General features: G+C 45.5%; 1 protein-coding gene across 9 annotated transcripts in view; it reads left to right on the forward strand.

Annotated features, from left to right (window-relative positions):
- Positions 1 to 19063, forward strand: part of RELCH (RAB11 binding and LisH domain, coiled-coil and HEAT repeat containing) — an 878561-nt gene that overhangs the window by 692250 nt on the left and 167248 nt on the right. For all 9 annotated transcript variants that reach the window (XM_078687764.1, XM_078687757.1, XM_078687759.1 and 6 more), the window contains one exon: positions 6436 to 6535. In XM_078687764.1, the coding sequence (XP_078543890.1) occupies positions 6436 to 6535 (100 nt within the window). The remainder of the gene's footprint in view (positions 1 to 6435; positions 6536 to 19063) is intronic.

Consider the following 19063-nt stretch of genomic DNA (forward strand, 5'->3'; position numbering starts at 1 on the left):
GAATGTAAGCAGAGCATGTAGTGCCTGCAGTAAGAGAAGCTCAATAAAGAAAATAGTGCTCACAAGTCTGAGTAACGGGTACTGTGTAACAACCGAAGTAAAGGGGCCAGTAGCCATGGGAGGTTACAAATTAAGCCAAGGCGATACTAAGGAGAGACCAACAAGCCTATTTACAAATCAGAAGCCAGCATTTACGAAGGACAAGGACACAAGCCAATGACAAAGATGAGCGGAGAGTGGGCTTGGCTTTTCGTCCATACTCCACTACAGCAGCTCGCCAGAGCAGCGCATGTGCGCTGCCTCAGGCTCCACCTAACAAAAAGGGTGTTAAAACATTGATCTGCTATTTAAACAAGTGGTTCTATTCTAATTAGGTAAAATAGTTGCTTAAATAGGAGAGGTAAAGTGCTTATGGAGATAGCAAGGAATGTAGTCTTCGTGAGAGAGGATTGCGACCCACATCAGCCAATTCAAAGGCACCCGGCTGCGCAATAAAATGAAAATCGATGCCTCTATGGGAAGTATGCCGATCCAAAGTAGTGAAAATGCACACATCTGTGTTTAGGTACATCCAGCTGACTGCACATGCGATCAACAGTTGAGCAAATCATGCTTTTTGGAGAGGATTGCAATATTCTAAAAGATTCCGGCCGTATCAATAAAAAGGTCCGGGAACCCTAGGACTCTTTCCTTAAAGCAAATTCATTCTATAGAGGTCATTTGAGCACCGAGAGGTTTGCTTGTTCTTTACATATTAAGGCTGCAGAGGAATTTCTTTTTTCAATAAAAATATGTTGGATACCAGAGTTGCAACGATGGCTGGTTGCATCTATATGCTTGCTTGGCTAGGAACCGTCAGTCACTGCAGATTTTATTGGATCTGCTCTTTTATAGCAAGACCCTATTTGCTGAGAAATCGCTGGAAAGATGCAAGTCAAGGGCTTTAATAGCAAATGCTTCAGCTCCGTCAACATTGGAGAACCGGGACTAATTCAGCAATTACAGTCATGTATTGTTTTTAATGCTCTCTTTGCCTTTGAAGGAAAGGAATTGTTTGCTTTGAAAGCAGAGATTTCATGTAGCAGAAGTTGTAGTTTGCTCTACCGATGCGGCAGGCCCAGACAGAAATCTGCATAACTCCTCATAGGAAGTTCCACTCCTGTCTGCAGCAGACAAGTATCATGACAACCCCGAGGAAGGTCAATTTCTCTTACTTATTCACCATAGTGCCTGTCATATTCCGGAGCATCGTGTTTTTTCCCCACAACAAACTTGATTGGGCTTTTGCCAGCAAAGTAGTAAACAAACTGCCTGGACGGGCCACATACAGCCACAGGATTCTGTACGATTGAACCACAGTCAGTATAATACAGACACACATGTACAGAAAGCACGAGTAACCCCCCCCCCCCCTCCCCCGCACCCTATGTAGCAGGTACAATCTTGTACAGTTGCATGTGTCTGTTTCGGCGCGTCTTCCTGCTTGTCTCGGCCATAATTGTCTAATTTCGGCGTCTAAATGTACATCAACTCTACACCGGCTCTAGGAAGAAGCATCATGTTTTGAACATCATAGCAGATGGTTTCTCTCTTTACTGGCTGCCAATTCCTACCACCGTGCCCCTCAGAATTTTCAGAAATCATCTTTAAGTCTCTTTCGGAACATTTGGATGTTTCTGTGGGCCATTGAGCTGTCCAAGTATTGCAAGGTGTCTCTCAATGTCTCTTCACATTGAACCATTTATTATTCTACTGAAACCGAATGTAAAAATGCCGTGCATTACAAAAGACACATATGCCAGAAAAAATTAATGCTGTTATTTAATTTTCATGTAATACAATCTTTATATTTTCAAAAATTCATTATTTCCAGTACCAATTCATAAAGAATCCAGAAAAATTATAGCAATTAATGATGATATAGCCAACTCGCACACAAATAATTGCCAATAATATTTTTCACTTAAATATAGTAACAATTATTATAAGTTATTTTTGTGACTATATTTAAGTGAAAAATATTATTAGTGATTATCTTTGAGTGAGTTGGCCTGTCTAATGCTTGTTTTTTCTTGGTGGTCCTTATACCTGAAAGTCTTAAATCATTGTGAGGTCATCTTTTGTCTCGTATGATATCAGAGAATAAAGCTATCGACTACTCCTAATGCGTTCTTTGTAATTATGTGAGCTTGTGAATTCTTGGTGGTTGCTCCATGAATATGGAGTTGTACTTTGCTGCACTTGTCCCGATCTCTATTTAACATTGACAATCAATCAAGACATAGCTTTTTTGCTGCTGGTCTTTTCATAAAAGTCCTTCTTACATGGCAGGTTGTCTTTAGTAAATACATTATATAAAACCTTTCTGCTGTCCATTCATCGATATCCATATTGATTTTTAGGTCTCGCCTACGCAGGGCGCATGCGCTGAATAGGAGGCCTTTAGCCGTCGCTCTGCTCATTTTCAAGCACACACTCGTGCTTGTGGCGGCATGCACCTTGCAGGAGCGAGCAGGGGAGCACCACAAGCACGAGTGCAGTGCTTGAAAATGAGCCGACTGCGCACGCACCACTCCAGGGCTCACCTCCTGCTCCCCCTCTCTCTCTCATGCGTGCACCACTTGTACTTGTTTTTTAACCCGACATCCTAGAAAATACTGAAGAGCTGTAATTGCTTTCAATCAGCTGCTAAAACACACATTGGTAGCATTTCATTTGGTTGGATATTAATCTTGTGAGATTGAAGCGCAGGGTGGCAATACCCACCTTGCGGGAGCGAGCCGGGGCACGCCACAAGCACGAGTGCAGTGCTTGAAAATTAGCAGACTGCGCACGTTTGCCCCACTCCCGGGCTCACCTCCTGCTCCCCCTCTCTCTCACGCGCGCACCACTCGTACTTGTTATTTAACCCGACTTCCTAGAAAATAGGAAGGTCTTAGTTGAAACTAACCAACTTTGTCAATTAAGGTCTTGTCCATACTGGCAAGGGTTTCTCCAAATAATCCATTGTCTGATATATAGTCTTGAACATTGGTTTTTGCTATCAGTTAGCCAACAAGTCTCTTTGTGGCAAACCTAGAGATCATTCTACATGAGGAATGGCGGATTGTCCCATTACCAGAGATATGACAGTCACCTGGAACTCTATTCACACTTTCACAAAACACTGCCATTTAAAATGAGAATTCATGAGCTAACGTTCTAGTCAACCAGGTTTTGTATACTTTAGGATAAGGTTTTAATTTTCAGTGAACTGTACCAAGTTGTATCTTTTTGCTGTTGTTTGACAACAGCATGATTTGGGATTAGTTTGCTATTCTATTCTGTATTTATAATTATCACTGAAGATCCTACAATGCAGAATGAAATGTTGTAATCCTAGTTCTGTACCATTGACACCGTCACTGGACCCTCTTTGGACACTCAGCCTCTCCGGTCCTATTGGGATGTCACTCCAACACCAAATGTGCTCTGCACTGCACCAAGTAGTATATGCTCCATCCACCTTCTCCACTGGCCCACTTACCAGGGGACAGTTTTTCCTGGCAGAGCTTCATGGCTTTCAGGAGCCTACGCTAGGTACCGGCTGTTTGACTTCTCAAGACTCAGTTCCCGTAGACTACCCCATACCTCACCTGGCTGTCCCTTTAACCAACTCATTCAAAGATTGTGTACTTCATGTCTAACATAATGGATTCACATCGCCACCTGACCCTGCAGATCAGGAGCAGCTGGATCAGGAGTTTAGGAACCTACTTCTCTACCCTGTGAGTTGTCTGCAGATTTTGCCTTGTTGCTGCCCTCAATATTCAGCTTGCATTCTCTTCTCAATGCTCTTGAGCATGAATAGCATCCCTAAGACCTGTTGCATGTCTCTGTTGTTCTGATACAACTTCTAACCAGCTTCTAACATTAGTGGAGTAGCCACAGGCATTTGTTTAGTGGGTCCTGATCAACCTGCAAGTCCTGACCTTGCTCCTGTTTGTCCAAGCTGCTCCATCAAAAATGGACCATCCCCCATGGATACATATTCCAGGCCTCCTGTCAAGATAACTCATTTGGAAGAGCAGAACATTGGTCCTTCATTTAACAAGGCTGGACTATCCTCTTGTGGTCAAGACTTTGTAACTACTTTCCATTAAGATCCCAGTGCTACTTCTGTGCCAGTCTTGTGCTTATGGGAGGCAGAGAGGAAATGCTATTGCTATTGTGGGCATCCGTGGACTCCATCTTTAGTACAAATGCAGCAGGTGTAACTCCTTACTCCTGGGCTCTCCCAGGAGAACAAGTTCAAGCTCAAACTAGGCAATGTAATGGCAGAATATAAACTGCACGTGTCTCATCACCCTGCCAACACCATGAACTTTGGCTGTCAGTGTGTAGCAGCTGCCTTTTACACAAATCCTTGAAACTAAATCTAGAGCCCCAGGAGAAAACCATTACTCTTCCCAGCCGCTCTTATATCTCTAGTATGGCTGCCTCTTTCTCAGGCACTTCAGATGAAAACAAAGCTTGCTAAGAAATTACTTCCCTTTGAAGTAGTCTCCCTCCTTGGTACTATCCTCTGAGACCTGCGCCTCTCGAAGGGTGGTGGTTGTGAGTAGCTGGTTCCTCTATTGCCACTGCTAGTCACAAAAACAAACTATATGGGTTGTCTCCTTGGTGAAGATTCCACTATTTCTGCAGCTCGCCTCCACAATCAATCCTCCGGTATTGTTTGGGTTGAGGGGTATACTTCAGGGAACTTTTATTCATTGTGTTCTGGGACAAAACAGATACATTCCTGTACTTAAATATTTTGGAGATGACTGTATCATCTTTGAAACCCTTTCTTAAAAATTGATCCAGCTCCTATTAGCGGTGAGATTAAAAAGTAATACTGATTCTCACTCACACACAGCATCACAACACTCTGCCTCAGAAAACATTTACTTTACACAGCTCTCGCTGGCTCTGTGGGCATGGGCATTATAATATAGCCTTCTCTTTCTAGCTAGTCTCCCTCACTACAAGGATCATAAGCACCAGAACTGACATTATGAGGTATCTTCTCTCATCTCGCTACCAGGGAGATCCTCCAGGAAATGCCGTCTAATTGAGGACTGGCGGCATTCCACCTGAGGTGCCATTATTTCTCAGCAATTGTTATCACACTGTCTGAATGGAGGGCCTGATGTTTGCTCGGATGTTTTATAACAAACCCTAGAATGAGTGCAAATCACTGAGGTCTTTCACTGGGCTACAGGGAATACCTGCAGCCCCTTCGCAGATGCTGAGTGATCAATGAAATATTTTTTTATTGTCACCTTGGTGATTCAGGTGTGCTGGTGGCCTTACCTCCCAGCCATTGGTGCCTGACTTGTCTGGGGAGTCCTTATAATCAGCCAACGTGTTGAATAAGAGTCACAGACTAACTTAATTCACTTCAGTCCGTTGTTCCAAGCCCAGGTGGGACCTGCGCCTTTTCCTTGCAGGGTTGATTCATATTGCTTCGAAACAACAGCCTTTTATGACATGTGCCTTCATTTTTGAAGATGTTGTTTTTCTAGCCATTGCGTTGACTAGTTTAAGTGAGCTACAAGCCCTTGTACCGAGACTTTCTCAATGTTCCATAGAGCCTGGGTAGCTCTCTGGATTCACCCTCCTTAACAAAAGTCCTGTCCAAATAAACAGTTGTTCTCCTAGCTTTATTTTTTATATAACTCTGTTTCCTTAGCTGAGGAGACTTGGGACAGTCTGGACTTAAAGTTTGCTTTGTGCATTTATCTGGATTCTGGCCGAGCTGCTGAGACCACCATTGTAAGGTGGTTAAAACATCACCCATTGCTGCAGTGTACGTGAAGCTCCACATCACCCCAATACATGGCAGGGCACACAGTCCCACCACTAAAACATTAGCTGTATTCTGCAAGCATGGATATGTCAGAGACATATGCAGTTATTTCTGTGGACTATCCCATACACATCTTGTGGTCGTAACACTGCTGTGGATTCTTCCTGGAGTGGTGTAAAGCTCTACCAGAACGATCTCTACAACCTACTGGTTAAACCATAACCTATTTGATTCTGGCTTTTTACCTTTCTTACTCTCAGTTGCCATGGAATTTAGTCAGGTTGAGTATTGGTAGCTACCTGTATGTAAGAGTAGGATACGGTTACCTTCGTGGTAACTGTTTTACTCCTAGTTTGTAGGTGCTTTCCTATTATCCACTTTCTCCCTCTGACCCCTAACGTTAGATAAGACGATTCACACTGGTTAAATCAACTGGTAAGGGCTTGCAAAGAGGCGATGTACCAAGATTTGTAGTAACAACTCTCAAAGGAGTCTCCAGTTCACCACTAGATGACCGCAATACTCACAAACTGATGATTTGAAAGAGGCTACGGACCAAGATTTAAAGTTAGTGTAAGGTACTTTTATCTTTTTTATTGCAGTGCCAATCCAGCATACCATGAATTGCTGCTAACTGTACTGTGGTATGGAGTTGTCCATACATCAGCACTTGTTAGATGTACTGCTGCAAGAATGTTTGAGGTAAGTGCATTGTATTTTGTGTGAAATGTTTATTTTTTTAAATTCTGTGAACTGTGTGATGGAGCAGATATTTTGCCTTGCCCAATTTCAACTGATGAGACTGCTTATCATTGCATGTGCTTAGTCACTTTGTGCAAACCATATGCTTTTAGTTTTGTCATTAGCTGCATGTAAAACTTTATGTAGTATTATCTGGATGGATGACTTGCTTGTTCTGTTCTACTTTTGAATTGGAATGTGGCATGCTTTCATAGTTCTAGTTCTCATTCTTCTTTGAATTAGTTTTGTTTTTCTGGGACCAGTGTTCAAATCAGCAAATTTTAATCTGAACAAGCACATTCCTTGTGATGTGACCAGTAGCACACTATCATTGACACCGTATAAAATACATTAAACTATAGGATTATAGGTTATGAGTCAGTTCATAGTACTATATATTGTTATACATAGAAAATATAAACATGCTAGGTATTATTGTGTTAAGTAGAACCTTATGAACAATTGCAAACAGGGACAATGATTCAAATATGCAAATAAAATGAAGAGAACCTGCTAATTATGTGGCAATGGAAGTGGTGTGTTATGCGTTTGTGCAGGCTTACCTGGTGCTATGATCTTTTCAGGCTCCCACTTGCTCATACATATTATTTTCTTTTTTGTGTTAACAACATAGATACACTTTATTACCTGACTAAGCATTTGTTCAAGTAGGTAAACTTGATCAGCAGTATACACAGTCCTTTATACACTTTTGGCACCATCCTTCCCCCAAATCAATCATAATGTACAAAGGATAGGATAATCGTATTACAGTCAATTTGTTGCTTTTATTGTCCCTTTGTTCATGTAGTTAGGAATACATGTATTGCAGGCAGGACTGACCAACGCTTCTCCAAAAGATATCAGTTGGAAATGTTTCCTCTTGTCGCCGGTCCCTCTTCCTAACTATGCCAACACCAATTCCAGCCCATTTGCTAATATTCTGCCTTTTGTCTTTGTAAGGACATGGGAGAAAGCATCCCCTGAAGCTATACCCTTTTTTAGGATTCTTATTTTTTTGTTGCTGTCAAGCTTTGCTGAAAATGGTTATTCTCTCTATCTGATAGCCACTTCTAGCCGCAGATTCCTTTCCTTTTGAATTTTCTCCAAGCGTCAGACTAGATCCGGAAGTTTTCCTTGAGTAGTTCCTCTGTACGCCTATAGGTGGTGTTATTTGGCTCTGCACTGAAAATTACATTTGCATAAGTCTGGACAGTGAACTCTGCTCTGCTCGCTGAGTTTGCAGATTTTTCCGCTCTCCGGGTTACACGGAGCTCACAGAGTTCCGAAAAACTCTGCTCCACATAGCCAAGCGGAGTTTTTTCCTCACTCACCAACATCAAGTTGATGAGTGCAAGAGAGGAAAATCCACCTCCCAGCGAGATTTTTCCTTATTTGTGCTTATCGTCAAGGTGAGTGCGAGCAAGGGAAATCAACCTCACGGCGAGATTTTTCAATGCTGGAGGTCTGATTTCTGAATGCAGGTGGCCTCGTATGCTGGCGATCGCTCTCTTTGAGAAACCGTCGTTCGTGTTGAGAAGGCATTCGCTCGAGTAGAATCTCTACTCTAGCTGCAGAAAGGAAGTAGCGCCTGCTTGCGTTGTGCATGGTTACGTTTGTGATCATTTCACACCGCGGACAAACACCCAGCACTGAAAATTACAGCGAGTGGCATTTTTCAAATGCACTCTGCCACATAGCGCTGCAGAGTTTTTTTTTTCACTCTGCCCAACCTTATATTTGCGGTGCCTTTATAGGTACCACCCAGGCGCACTGGCTTCAGTTCTTTCCTTTCTGTCCCAGTCAGCGCAGATCCGGGAAGAGTTTTTTTGCCATTTTGTCAGTCTTTTGAGGTCTTACCTTCTGGCATGGCAGGGATGTCCTCCAGGAAGGCCAGCTTCAATCCCTGTGGCGCTTGTCACTGACAGATGTCGGTAATTTACCTGCAGCGTTATTGCCTCGAGCGGACCATGACCTGAAAGCCTGTCTGACTGCCTTGCGAGAGGAAGGCCCTAGGAGCGTTTGCGGAGCCCAGGGTCGTCAACATATTCCAAGTCGTTGAGCCATTCTGGTAAGTTCCAGAAAAAGAAGAAGAGTAAGAGGCCAAACCCATCTTCGACTTGTCCTTATCTGTCAACTGACTAAACGAGGGCGCATCGCCACTCGAGGCCTGACCCCGCGGTTGAGCCAGCAGCTAGGCTGACACCCTGCCTCCCTGAGTTTCCGGTACCTGGAGCAACCCCCGCCCAACTCCCAGAGTTTTATGATGCCATGAACCTAATATTTGGGCAGCGCGCTCCTTCTGGTGCTCCTTCAGGCCCCGTGGATTTGCGTGGGCCCCCTGCTGGATTCATCGCAGATGGCTCTTGCCCTGGCACCAGCCTGGCCCCAAGAATCCACAGATCGATATGGACCAACACCAGTTGTCGCATCCTGGCCTTCCTCACCTTCCCTGGTGTGGGGCCTGAGGCCGACGCTCCCGGCAGCCCCAGCCCTACGCCCCACACCCATCCTCAAGCCCGACATGGAGCCAGAGGGACGTCGTTCGTCCAGCGCCTGCGCCCACTGGTGCCATGCCATCCAGGCCAGAGCTTGAGCCCTATTCTCTCGGGCTAGGACTCAGGGAGGAAAGCAAGGGGTCACAGGACCCTGAGGAATACCAACCTAATGAGGAAGGAAATAGGGACTGGTGTAAGGATCTGGGTGAAGCCAGTGGCCTGATCATGTCTCCAGATGCTGGAATGCTGTTCCCCCCTATTGTGGCTACAGAGGAGGAAGTATCCTTTGCTGTGGTGGTGTGGGGGGCGGCTGAGGTCCTGGACCTTAATCTATCCTCAGTGGCATTCAAGGCAAACGTCTTGACAGAGGTACTGCATCCAGGAGTGTCCCTCTCAGAAGTGCTACTCCCGTACAACAAATCCCTCACGATGTCCTACTTGGAACCTGGTCCAAGCCCAACACAGGGGCTCCTCTGAATGGGACGATTGCTGCCCCACCGACTTGCTGCAGGGGACTCAGACATCCTCACCCAACACACTACCCCAGAGAGCTTGTTGGTCCACGCCTCTATGTCCCTTGTAAATTCTGGTGCATTCCGTACTGCACCCCACATAGGGAATTGGATACTTTGGGGAAGAAGATGTTCTCTTCTGCTAGCCTAGCATTACGGTCTGTGAACACCACTTGCCTTTTGGTCCGAAAGTCCCACGCTCTTTGGGGTACGGTTGCACAGGTACTGCCAACAGTCCGTGAGGAGGCCTGGGCCGTACTTTCTCAGGCTGTTGACCATGGGAGAGATGCAGCGAAGTTAGCAATACGATGTGGACTAGACACAACTGACACACTGAGCAGAGCAGTTTAGTCGACGGCGGCCTTACAGCACCAGACCTAGTTGAGAACGACTGGCTTTTGAGGGGATGTCCAATCTGATCCTATGGACCTGCCCTTTAATGGCTCCCGTCTCTTCTGATGTCAGGCGGATTTGGCGCTGGAGCGATTTAAGGACAGCAGAGCTATGGCCAGGTTCTTGGGCCTTACCATAGCCCTTTGTCAACCCTCAATCCACCCTTTGCTTGCAGCCACTTCTTTACCTGTCCAGCCACTGCAGTGTGCAAGACTTTCCAGCTTTGGATTTGCAGGACGCATATTTTCATATCCCCGTCCTGCCTACCCACAGACGTTACCTGTAGTTCACTGTGGGCCATGAGCACTTTCTTTTCTGTGCTTCTCTTTGGCCTCATCAGTGCCCTCGGACATTTACTAAGGTGATTGTGGTGTTTGCAGCTCATCTGCGGAGAGCAGGGGTGCTAGTCTTCCCCTAACTTGGCGACTGCCTGTTATTGGCAGGCTCGCCCCAGGCTGTCGTCTCCCAACTCCAGACTACGGCCCACCTCCTGCACTCGCTGGGGTTCACTATCAACATGCCGAAGTCACACTTGGCTCCCGCTTAGTGCTCCCTTTCATCTGAGCTGTTCGGGATATAGTGCAGTTTTGGGCCCATCCTCCCGAACCAGGATAGTCAGGCTATGATACCGATGTTTCAGCCTCTATCCTGAATTTTGCTGAGACTGACTGAGGCTGCTGGGCCTCATGGCCTCCTGCATCCTGCTTGTGCGCATGCTTGCATCAGGGGAATCTCTTCGACATGGTTCAGATCTCGGAGGGAGCTGCTAAATAGCTGCAGTGGTGGTTAATGAACTACTACTGGGTCAGCGGCAGACCCTCTCCCCCTCCCTTCCCCAACTAGATCAGACAGTAGTAACGGATGCCACCGGACAAGACCGTGCAATGTAAGCAGTTCTGTGCGCTGGAGTTTTCAAGGCAGCTGTTGCTTGGAGACATTTCGTCTCGAGGGGAGCTCGGGCCTCCTGTACACCTTTCTGATCCATACCGCTCCTGCCCAGATTTCTCAAGATCAGGAACGACAGGGCCTAAGTCTGTTGAGCATGGCCATCCGAACTCAATCAGGCTGTCCCTTCGGGAGGTTCTTCTGTCTCAGCTCCAGGGGAGGATCGTCCACCCGAACCTGTCCACTCTGCCGTTTTTGCGTAGAGATTGACTGGCGACAGTTGACAACTTTTGACCTTCCTCCTGAAGTCTGCAACGTTGTCTTGCTCCCAGGCATCCCTCCACCAAGATTGTATTCGCCTACCATTGGGGAATATTTGTGGCATTGTGTACAGAAAGACAGATTGATCTCTTTTCTGCCCCCTTTCTAAAGTTCTTCCCTTAATTTTTTCTCTTGTCCAGCAGATTCTGCTCTGGGAACCTTAATCGGTTATCTTTTTCCTATTTCAGCAGTTGCTTGACCAGCCATCCCTCTTCAAATCCCACATTGTATATAGATTTTTATTTATTTTTTTTAATCTCTTTTATTAATATAAAAGGTGGCGCACTCAGTGAAAACAATACATATACTCGGCATAGTCAGGTTTACGGAACAGTAAAACAAAATCACCTTCAGTAACATTTCTGTTATGACACAATCACAATTTGTCTGTCTAAAGCCTATACTTGTAAGTCCATACATCAATTAGGTATTACTACTGAGCTTTACTAGTAAAGTAGCAGTGTTATGGTGCCCAACCTACGAAACAGTTGTGGAACATTTTAAGAAACATTTCCCCCCCATACCCCAACTTGGGTATATAGATTTTTTAAAGGTTTACATTTGTTCTCACTTTTTCCTTTTATTATGCCTCAGTGGACCTCAATCTTCCTTATGTGAGCCTTTGCACAATTGTCCTTCCAGGCTCCTTACCAGTAAGGCAACCTTTCTCGTGGCTATCATCAAAGTCTACCCAAACAAACGGGTGCTTTGTACAAGAGCCTCCTTTCTACCAAAAGTGTCCACTCCCTTTCATGTAGGCCAATCCATCACCCTGCCTATTTTTTACGCTCCACCACATTCTTTCAAAAAAGAAGAGTGACTTCACCATATGGACCCAAAATGAGTGTTGTAATTCTGCCTTGACCACACACAAGAGTTCCGGGTGGACGACCAAGTCTTTGTGGTGTATGTTGGACCGAAGAAAGGACAAGCGTGTGGAAGCGAACATTCTGCTGGTGGATCGTGCTCTATATCGAGATCTGCTATGCACTGACCAAAAAGCAACCCCCTGAGTGCTTGTGTGCTCATTCCACCAGAGCTGAAGCTGCCACCATTGTGTCAGCACATTTAGCTCACATTGAGTTCAGGTCGTGGATCTCTGTCGGCCTGCAACATCGGCTTTCTTGTAAACGTTCACAAAACATGGTAGCCTAAACAGTCCGGTCTGTCGGGACAGGCACTTTGCCTGTTTGGTCCTGCAGGACTTCCTCATATGAATCTGGTATGTAGACCCACCTCCGGGGAGGTATTGCTTGGATATCTAATCAAAAGGTAAGGAATCCGCGGCTAGTAGTCTGTCAGATGAATAGTTTACTTTCCTTCGGTAAGTAACCTAGATTGAGTGTCTACCAGACAAGGCGCTACCAAAGGTAATTTCTTTTAGCCTTTTCATGTGGCCTGCAGCAAACGCTTAAGCTTTGGAAAAGCTAGTAGGTCTGTCCTTCAGAAGATGTTGCAATGATTTTTTTTTTACTATTATGTCACCACATAAGCCTTGAAATATACCGTATAACTTTAATTGGAAAACATTGGTGCTTCCTAACAAGTACTCGTACTTACAATAGTTTAAAAAAAAGGTTTCACATTTATATGTATATAACAGGAAAATATGAATCTTATTGGTGCAAAAATATACCATTAGCTTAGATTTACCGTAATTTTAAGCCATAATTTAAACACATAAGTATAACTGAAAAACATATGTTATGTTATGTTATGTTATGCGCTTTTATTAGGCGCACAGATGCTCCAGCAAAGGAGCGTCCTGGCGCCCGACAAGGTAGCAGCACAACACAACGTGACAACAGACAGAAAAATTTAAAACTAAGGGAACAAGAAGGTTTTCACCGCACGGCGAAAGGAAAACAGGTCCCTATGGGTGCGAATCGCCGGGGGAAGGGAGTTCCAAAGCACCGCCGCACGGACTTGGAAGGAACGTCCGCCAGCTCTACTCCGCTTAAAACGAGGAACCACAGCCAGTTCTAAATCAGCAGATCTTAAAGCTCGCGCTGGAATATAATGAACCAGAAGTTTGGAGAGAATCATGGCCGGAGACCCCTTGAGTATTTTATAGGCAACACAGAGGACCTTGAACTGAATCCGCTGAGCCACCGGGAGCCAGTGCAGCGAGCGCAGGGTACTGGAAGTGGGGCACGATCTAGGTAACCCTACCACCGATCTAGCTGCGGCATTCTGCATCCGCTGCAGGCGTCCAATTTCTGCCTGGTTCAGGCCTGCCAATATAATCGATTGAAAGAAAACAAAGCAAAGGCAAAGTGAAATATGGTTCCATTAGCCTTGACACTAAAGGACACTTCTTTTTAGGAGTAAGCTCACATGTGAGTAGACACTCAAAGTGCAAGGAAGGGCATTGGTTGAAACGAGCAGACTACCCATGCGCTGTTGGAGCAGTAGTGGAATGCATGGGCAGGAAAAGTTGCCCGTGTGAGAGGAAATGGCATTGCAGTGGGTCCCTTCATAAAATCTATAAGGTGTTAGCCTCTTTTGGATAAGCAGGGTCTTGTCTTGTTTGCTCAGCTGCCATGCTCAGCTGCCATGCACAGCCGCCATGCACAGCCACTCATGAAAAAGGGAGAACGAGAACAACAGTACACGAATCTCCAAGAAGACAATTTATTTCCTTTATTTATGACTCTCACCATTGAATCACAATAAATATAACTAACAACTAACACTACCAAATCAAACTGACCCATGATCCATAACACTTGTCCTGATTTGCCCTAGGTTTGTGTTTTGTCACTGGAGAACGTTTTTATTTAACTAATATTTGTCATAATGTGTTGCAACATAGAACATACATTGTGATTGATGCTGGTTTGAACACCATTTTTACATTTAGTAGTTAATGTGCAGTTTGTTGGCCGATGTGAGGGCCATTTAGATCTCAACCTCAATGTTAACGACAGGTAAAGATGTACACAAATACAAACGTAATTAATAAGTCATTTTTATGATATCACAGCCTGCCATGTTGTCATAGCCATTTCAGCAAGCATTTTGGAAAAGTAGAACTGTGAAAAAAAGTAGTTTGCCATCATTTAAAAACGTAACTGTAGGCAACATTAAATTTTAAATAGTGAAGCCATCTTGTAATCAGTGAGTTGGTTATGAATACATGATTGTTTCGTGAGACTATCATGAGGTTGTGGTTGAGTATTTCGCTGGCAGGTTTATGTAGCTTCATCAGTAATAGAAATGTGTCCAGCTCGCTTTTGGCCTTGAATAGATAGCTTGTTGTTATTGGGTGTTGTATAGGTCATTAGCTTACCCTTCCATCAGTGAGCTGAGAGCATGGATGGTTGGTCACTTAAATTCTCTTTGGAGTATTTCCAACCTACTCTTATCCAACTCATTGGAGTGGAGAAGTGTGGCTCAAATGGTTAGAGCGGCAGACCCTGATGCAGAGGTCTGGCCCGGGACCAGGGTTCAATACCCGCCTTGGCGGGTCTTGGGCTCAATTTCCTCGGACCTGATCATTCTCGCCTCGGTGCCTATTCTAATCATGGGTCCCATCTGCGACTCTGGGCAATAGCTTGCTTAATCTCCACAACGGCCCCAAAAGCGCTGGGATGCCTGGTTTCACCCTGGGGGTGCCCAGGAGTGGACACTCACAGGGAAAACCAGGAAGGGTTCCTAAGCGGTATACGGACAGCGCCAGGACACTGCCTCAGGGAAGTAGCTGTGCGCTCTATAAATACCAGTACATTTACATTTACATTTACATTATTCCTACCCACGTCTTTTCTTAAACTTGTTTCGAGCGTGGATATTGATATTTAGGTCATGCTATAGCATAAACCAGTAATTAGCTGCTCATTTTATATCTTGTGTTCCTAAAATGGTACATTTTTATAACACGCAGTTATCTTTTTATTCATCTGTAGGGACCTCATCAACTACCCATTGCAGGTTGAGAAAATCTTCTTCCTGCATTTCTAAATATGTAGTGTGACAAATCTTGTGCTTCTATCCGCAATCTCAACCTCATATCACCACACAACACCAGTGGGCAAAGTTAGGGTGTGTGTGTTTGTGTGCACGTGCATGCTCTGGGGCATGTATGTGCAGAAATTGAAGTATTGGAGTTTGTTGGTAAACTTGTGGGCACTCAGTTCCACAGCACCCTGTCTAGAGGTTGCATAAGTACATTGGCAACTCACTTTATAACTGGTAAAACACTCTTCAACAGTTAATGGTTTAATTAATACCAACACTTATTAAAAGTACAGTGTGATGGACAAGAGTGGACTTTGAAAAACATGTTTCATTTTGATAATCTAGCATCATCCTTGTCGCCAAGTCTCAGAAACGTAATGGAAAAGGTCTATTTTAAGCCTTAACATTTAGATTTTTGTTATTTGAGCACATTTCATATTTGCAAATGTAGAGTACAAATCCCAGTTTTTTCTGTGTACACTAATTTCGCCTACAAAGCTGTCTCTTCAGTGCAAAGCAATTCTTCTGATTATCATTGGCCATTCTGTTTATTGTATTGCGATAATTACCGGAAGTGTGTCCATTACAGCAAATACACTTCAATAGCCCAAAGACCAAATTATGTCTTTATTACCGGTAAGAAGTTGGGTTATTGGTTGATGGGGGTGGAACCCCACTCAAGCAACAACCGTGGTCCTTGTCAATGTGAAACACAAAAGTCACTGAATTAACCTGTGCTTAATCCTCTGGTAGCTTGGCACAAAAGTAGTCAGTCAGGCTTAATTTAGAGGCACTTTGTAAAGTATTTATGCAGCAAACAAACAGTAATAAAGTGAAAACACAAGAAAAATCCCAAACCAATTCAGGAAAATAGAGAAAATTGTAATAAATAATATCACACCAAAGCAAATGTGATCCAATCAGTAGAACCAGATATATGAATGTAACATTTTTTGTGAAATCTAGTGCCTAAAAAATCAAAGCACCAACCATGGGTGTCTGGTCACGCAGGAGGGGCAAAGTTGAGGCCTGCCATGTTTGAGCATGGGTCGAATACATGTGTTGGAATTTGACCTGTCTCTGTTTACCTTCAAGCTTAAAACATTTTCAGTAGAAAAGTCCAAGAGTTCGGTGGGGCAAGGCAGCAGGCTGTGTCCGAGGAGGAGTCCTCTTCGCTGCGGAGCTGCTGTATGAAGTGTCGGTAAAACCAGTCAATGATAGCAAAAAAATGCTCAGAGTGGGAAAAGCAGAATTTCCAGGCTGATTAAGTTGTCTTAGTCGATAGGGTCCCAGTCACCGTAGAGCCTAGTGCAAATATTTACCTTCGGACTTAGAAAATCTTTTGGAAGTTGAAAATCTATAGTGAGTGGGACAAAGCTACAGGCTGTAGCCAAAGAGGGTGCAATGAAGCCAGATACCATTACTGAAAGGTCCAGCTGATAAGGATTGTCTGCTGCAGAACATTTTTTATCTGAAGCTACTGCAAAGTCAGGAGGACCAGCCATGCACCTTGGGCAGATAAACTGGCAGTTTGGTCCTGGTCTTCTGCCGGTTCTCTAGTCAGTTTTGGTGAAACGTTTTTCTATATCTCAAGTTTTAGAGTTAGGCTGGGGCAGCAACTCTTGCACCACTTCTAAGGGTCCTGGATCTGGGAGGTAGCACTTGGTTAGGACTCTCTCTGGCAGAGGCCAGGTGGAGGGTTCAAGACCCCAGGAGCTTATTTACCCGTAGCTCACACAGGAGGCCAGCCAACTAGCCCTTTGGATCACTTCTAGTGGTCCGTGGTTCAGCATGATATTCCAGTTCTTCAAGCAGCAGTGCAGTCCTATGGAGTCCATGACGTCTTTCTGAAGTCTTCCACATGTCCAGGAGTGTACTGAAGCTGAAGGTTCAATATATATATATACTGGTGCTAGCCTTTGAATTGAGGGATTTCCTATACTACCCTCATACCTGGTTCTGGAAAGTTATTCCCTTTCCCTGCCATGGCTCTAAGAAGTCTGGGGTGACAAAAAACTAGCATCAGGTCTCTTTGTGTGTGCATGAGGCAAGCCATTTGAAGTGTAAGTATCGCAAGGAACATATCTGCCCCAGCCGTCCTGGAAGGATGGCCAGTCCTGCCAATATCTAGGCACCTTAGGTCTCACTTTCTGAGAGGAATACACAACACCCAACATCAGAGCCATTCACTGCCATGTTAGCCAGGACACAGACGGCAACCACCAAATGGTTCAGACAAGAAAACTTTCTAAAAGTACACTAAGTTACAAGAGCATACCATAAACATATGAGACCTGGGAGTAAATGGACAACTAAACAGTGCCAGTCATAGGTATTATTTAAAACAAATATAAAGGATATTAGTCGCAAAATAACACACAGCATTTAATGCTATCACCTTATATTCAAACTGAGACCACAAAAATTGATTGTAATAATCTGTTCGAGGCATGTGGGCTGCTGAATTCATATCTATAGCATAGATCGCCGCCTAGTGTTGGGTCCGGATGATTGCACATTGTTGTCCTGGAAGAGTCTTCGAAGTATCACAAAATAGGTGGCTCCTCCCCTGGACTACAGTGCGCATGGGCATCGACTCCATCCCCAGATTATTTTTTTCCGCCATTGGGTTCGGATGTACTTTCGTTCTCTCAGTTCGGAATCGACATAATTCTCGAGGCCAAAAGGCCTTTTTCTTTCTTTATCGTCGGTAATGTCTGCGTTCGGTGCCCGGTTCTGTTGGGACTCGCCTTCCGAGTTCAACATCCAGGGAGTCGTGTAACTCTTTGGAGCTTGAGGCCCAGTCGACGCAGCAAGACCCTCGACGACGCGGCATGGAACGGAGCCCGTTCAAGAAGTGTCCCGTGTGCGGATCGAAGTACCCACACATCGACATCCACCCGGTGTGCAACAAGTGCCTGTCGCCGGACCACGATGATGCCAACTGTATGGCTTGTTCCAGGTTTCGTTCGAAGAAAACGATTCGGCTTCGGCGCGTGGCGCGCATGGAGGCCCGGCAGTCGGCCCCAGCACCAGTGGACATCTTCGACAGCGAAGAAGCAGACGAACACGACGTTCAGCTGCAGATTTCACCTCCAGCGGAAGAAGTCGACTACGACCCTCAAATGGATGTCGAAGACCTAACCCGTAGAAGAAGTCGTCGACGAGGTAGGAGACGACGATGAGGCCTATGGGGCCATGGAAGATAGCTCAGAGGACGAGTTATGCCCCGTTCGTACACTTACAAAGGCTCAGGTCGAGGGATCGCCTATCGGCCTTACCCAAGACCTTCTACCAAAATCCACGGCCCCGCCTCCCGGCCCGGCTACGGACACTTCGACGGAGCCGCCATTAAAGAAATCGAAACCGAAAGTGAAACCTTCGGTGTCCGCACAACCTAAAGTGGTTCAGGCGCAATCTAAACCGAAACCTTCTGATCCACCGTCGACACCCTCGTCCTCCGAGGTGTCGGGACAGCCCAAGCCGAAGAAGCCTGTCGACCCGGCAAAGTCGGTGAAATCCGTCCAGCCGAAGCAGACTAAAGGCGTCGAGCTGAAGCCCAAGAAGGCCGTCCAGACTCCGTCAAGCAAGGGCGTCGAGCCAAAGTCCGGATCGGGCGTCGAGCCAGAGCCGAGCAAGGGCGCGGCGCCAAAGGCCGCAAAGGGCGTCGAGCCGAAGACCAGCAAGGGCATCGAGCCAAAGGTTGGTGCCCCTAAAGCGGTTGCCCAGGACGCCAACACGGGCAAGCCTCGGACCGACCAGCCAAAGTCATCGACCATCGAGTCTTCCCACGTTGCTGGACCGAGGTCGTCTGTTGTATCGGCGAAGCCGTCCGCTTCATTCACGAAGCAGGTCTCGGACTCCCTCAAGCGTATCAGGGACAAGGCCTCGGCGGAAGAACCCAAAACGCCTTCCGCGCT

Source organism: Lissotriton helveticus, chromosome 4_1, assembly GCF_964261635.1.
Source record: "Lissotriton helveticus chromosome 4_1, aLisHel1.1, whole genome shotgun sequence".
NCBI lineage: Eukaryota > Metazoa > Chordata > Amphibia > Caudata > Salamandridae > Lissotriton > Lissotriton helveticus.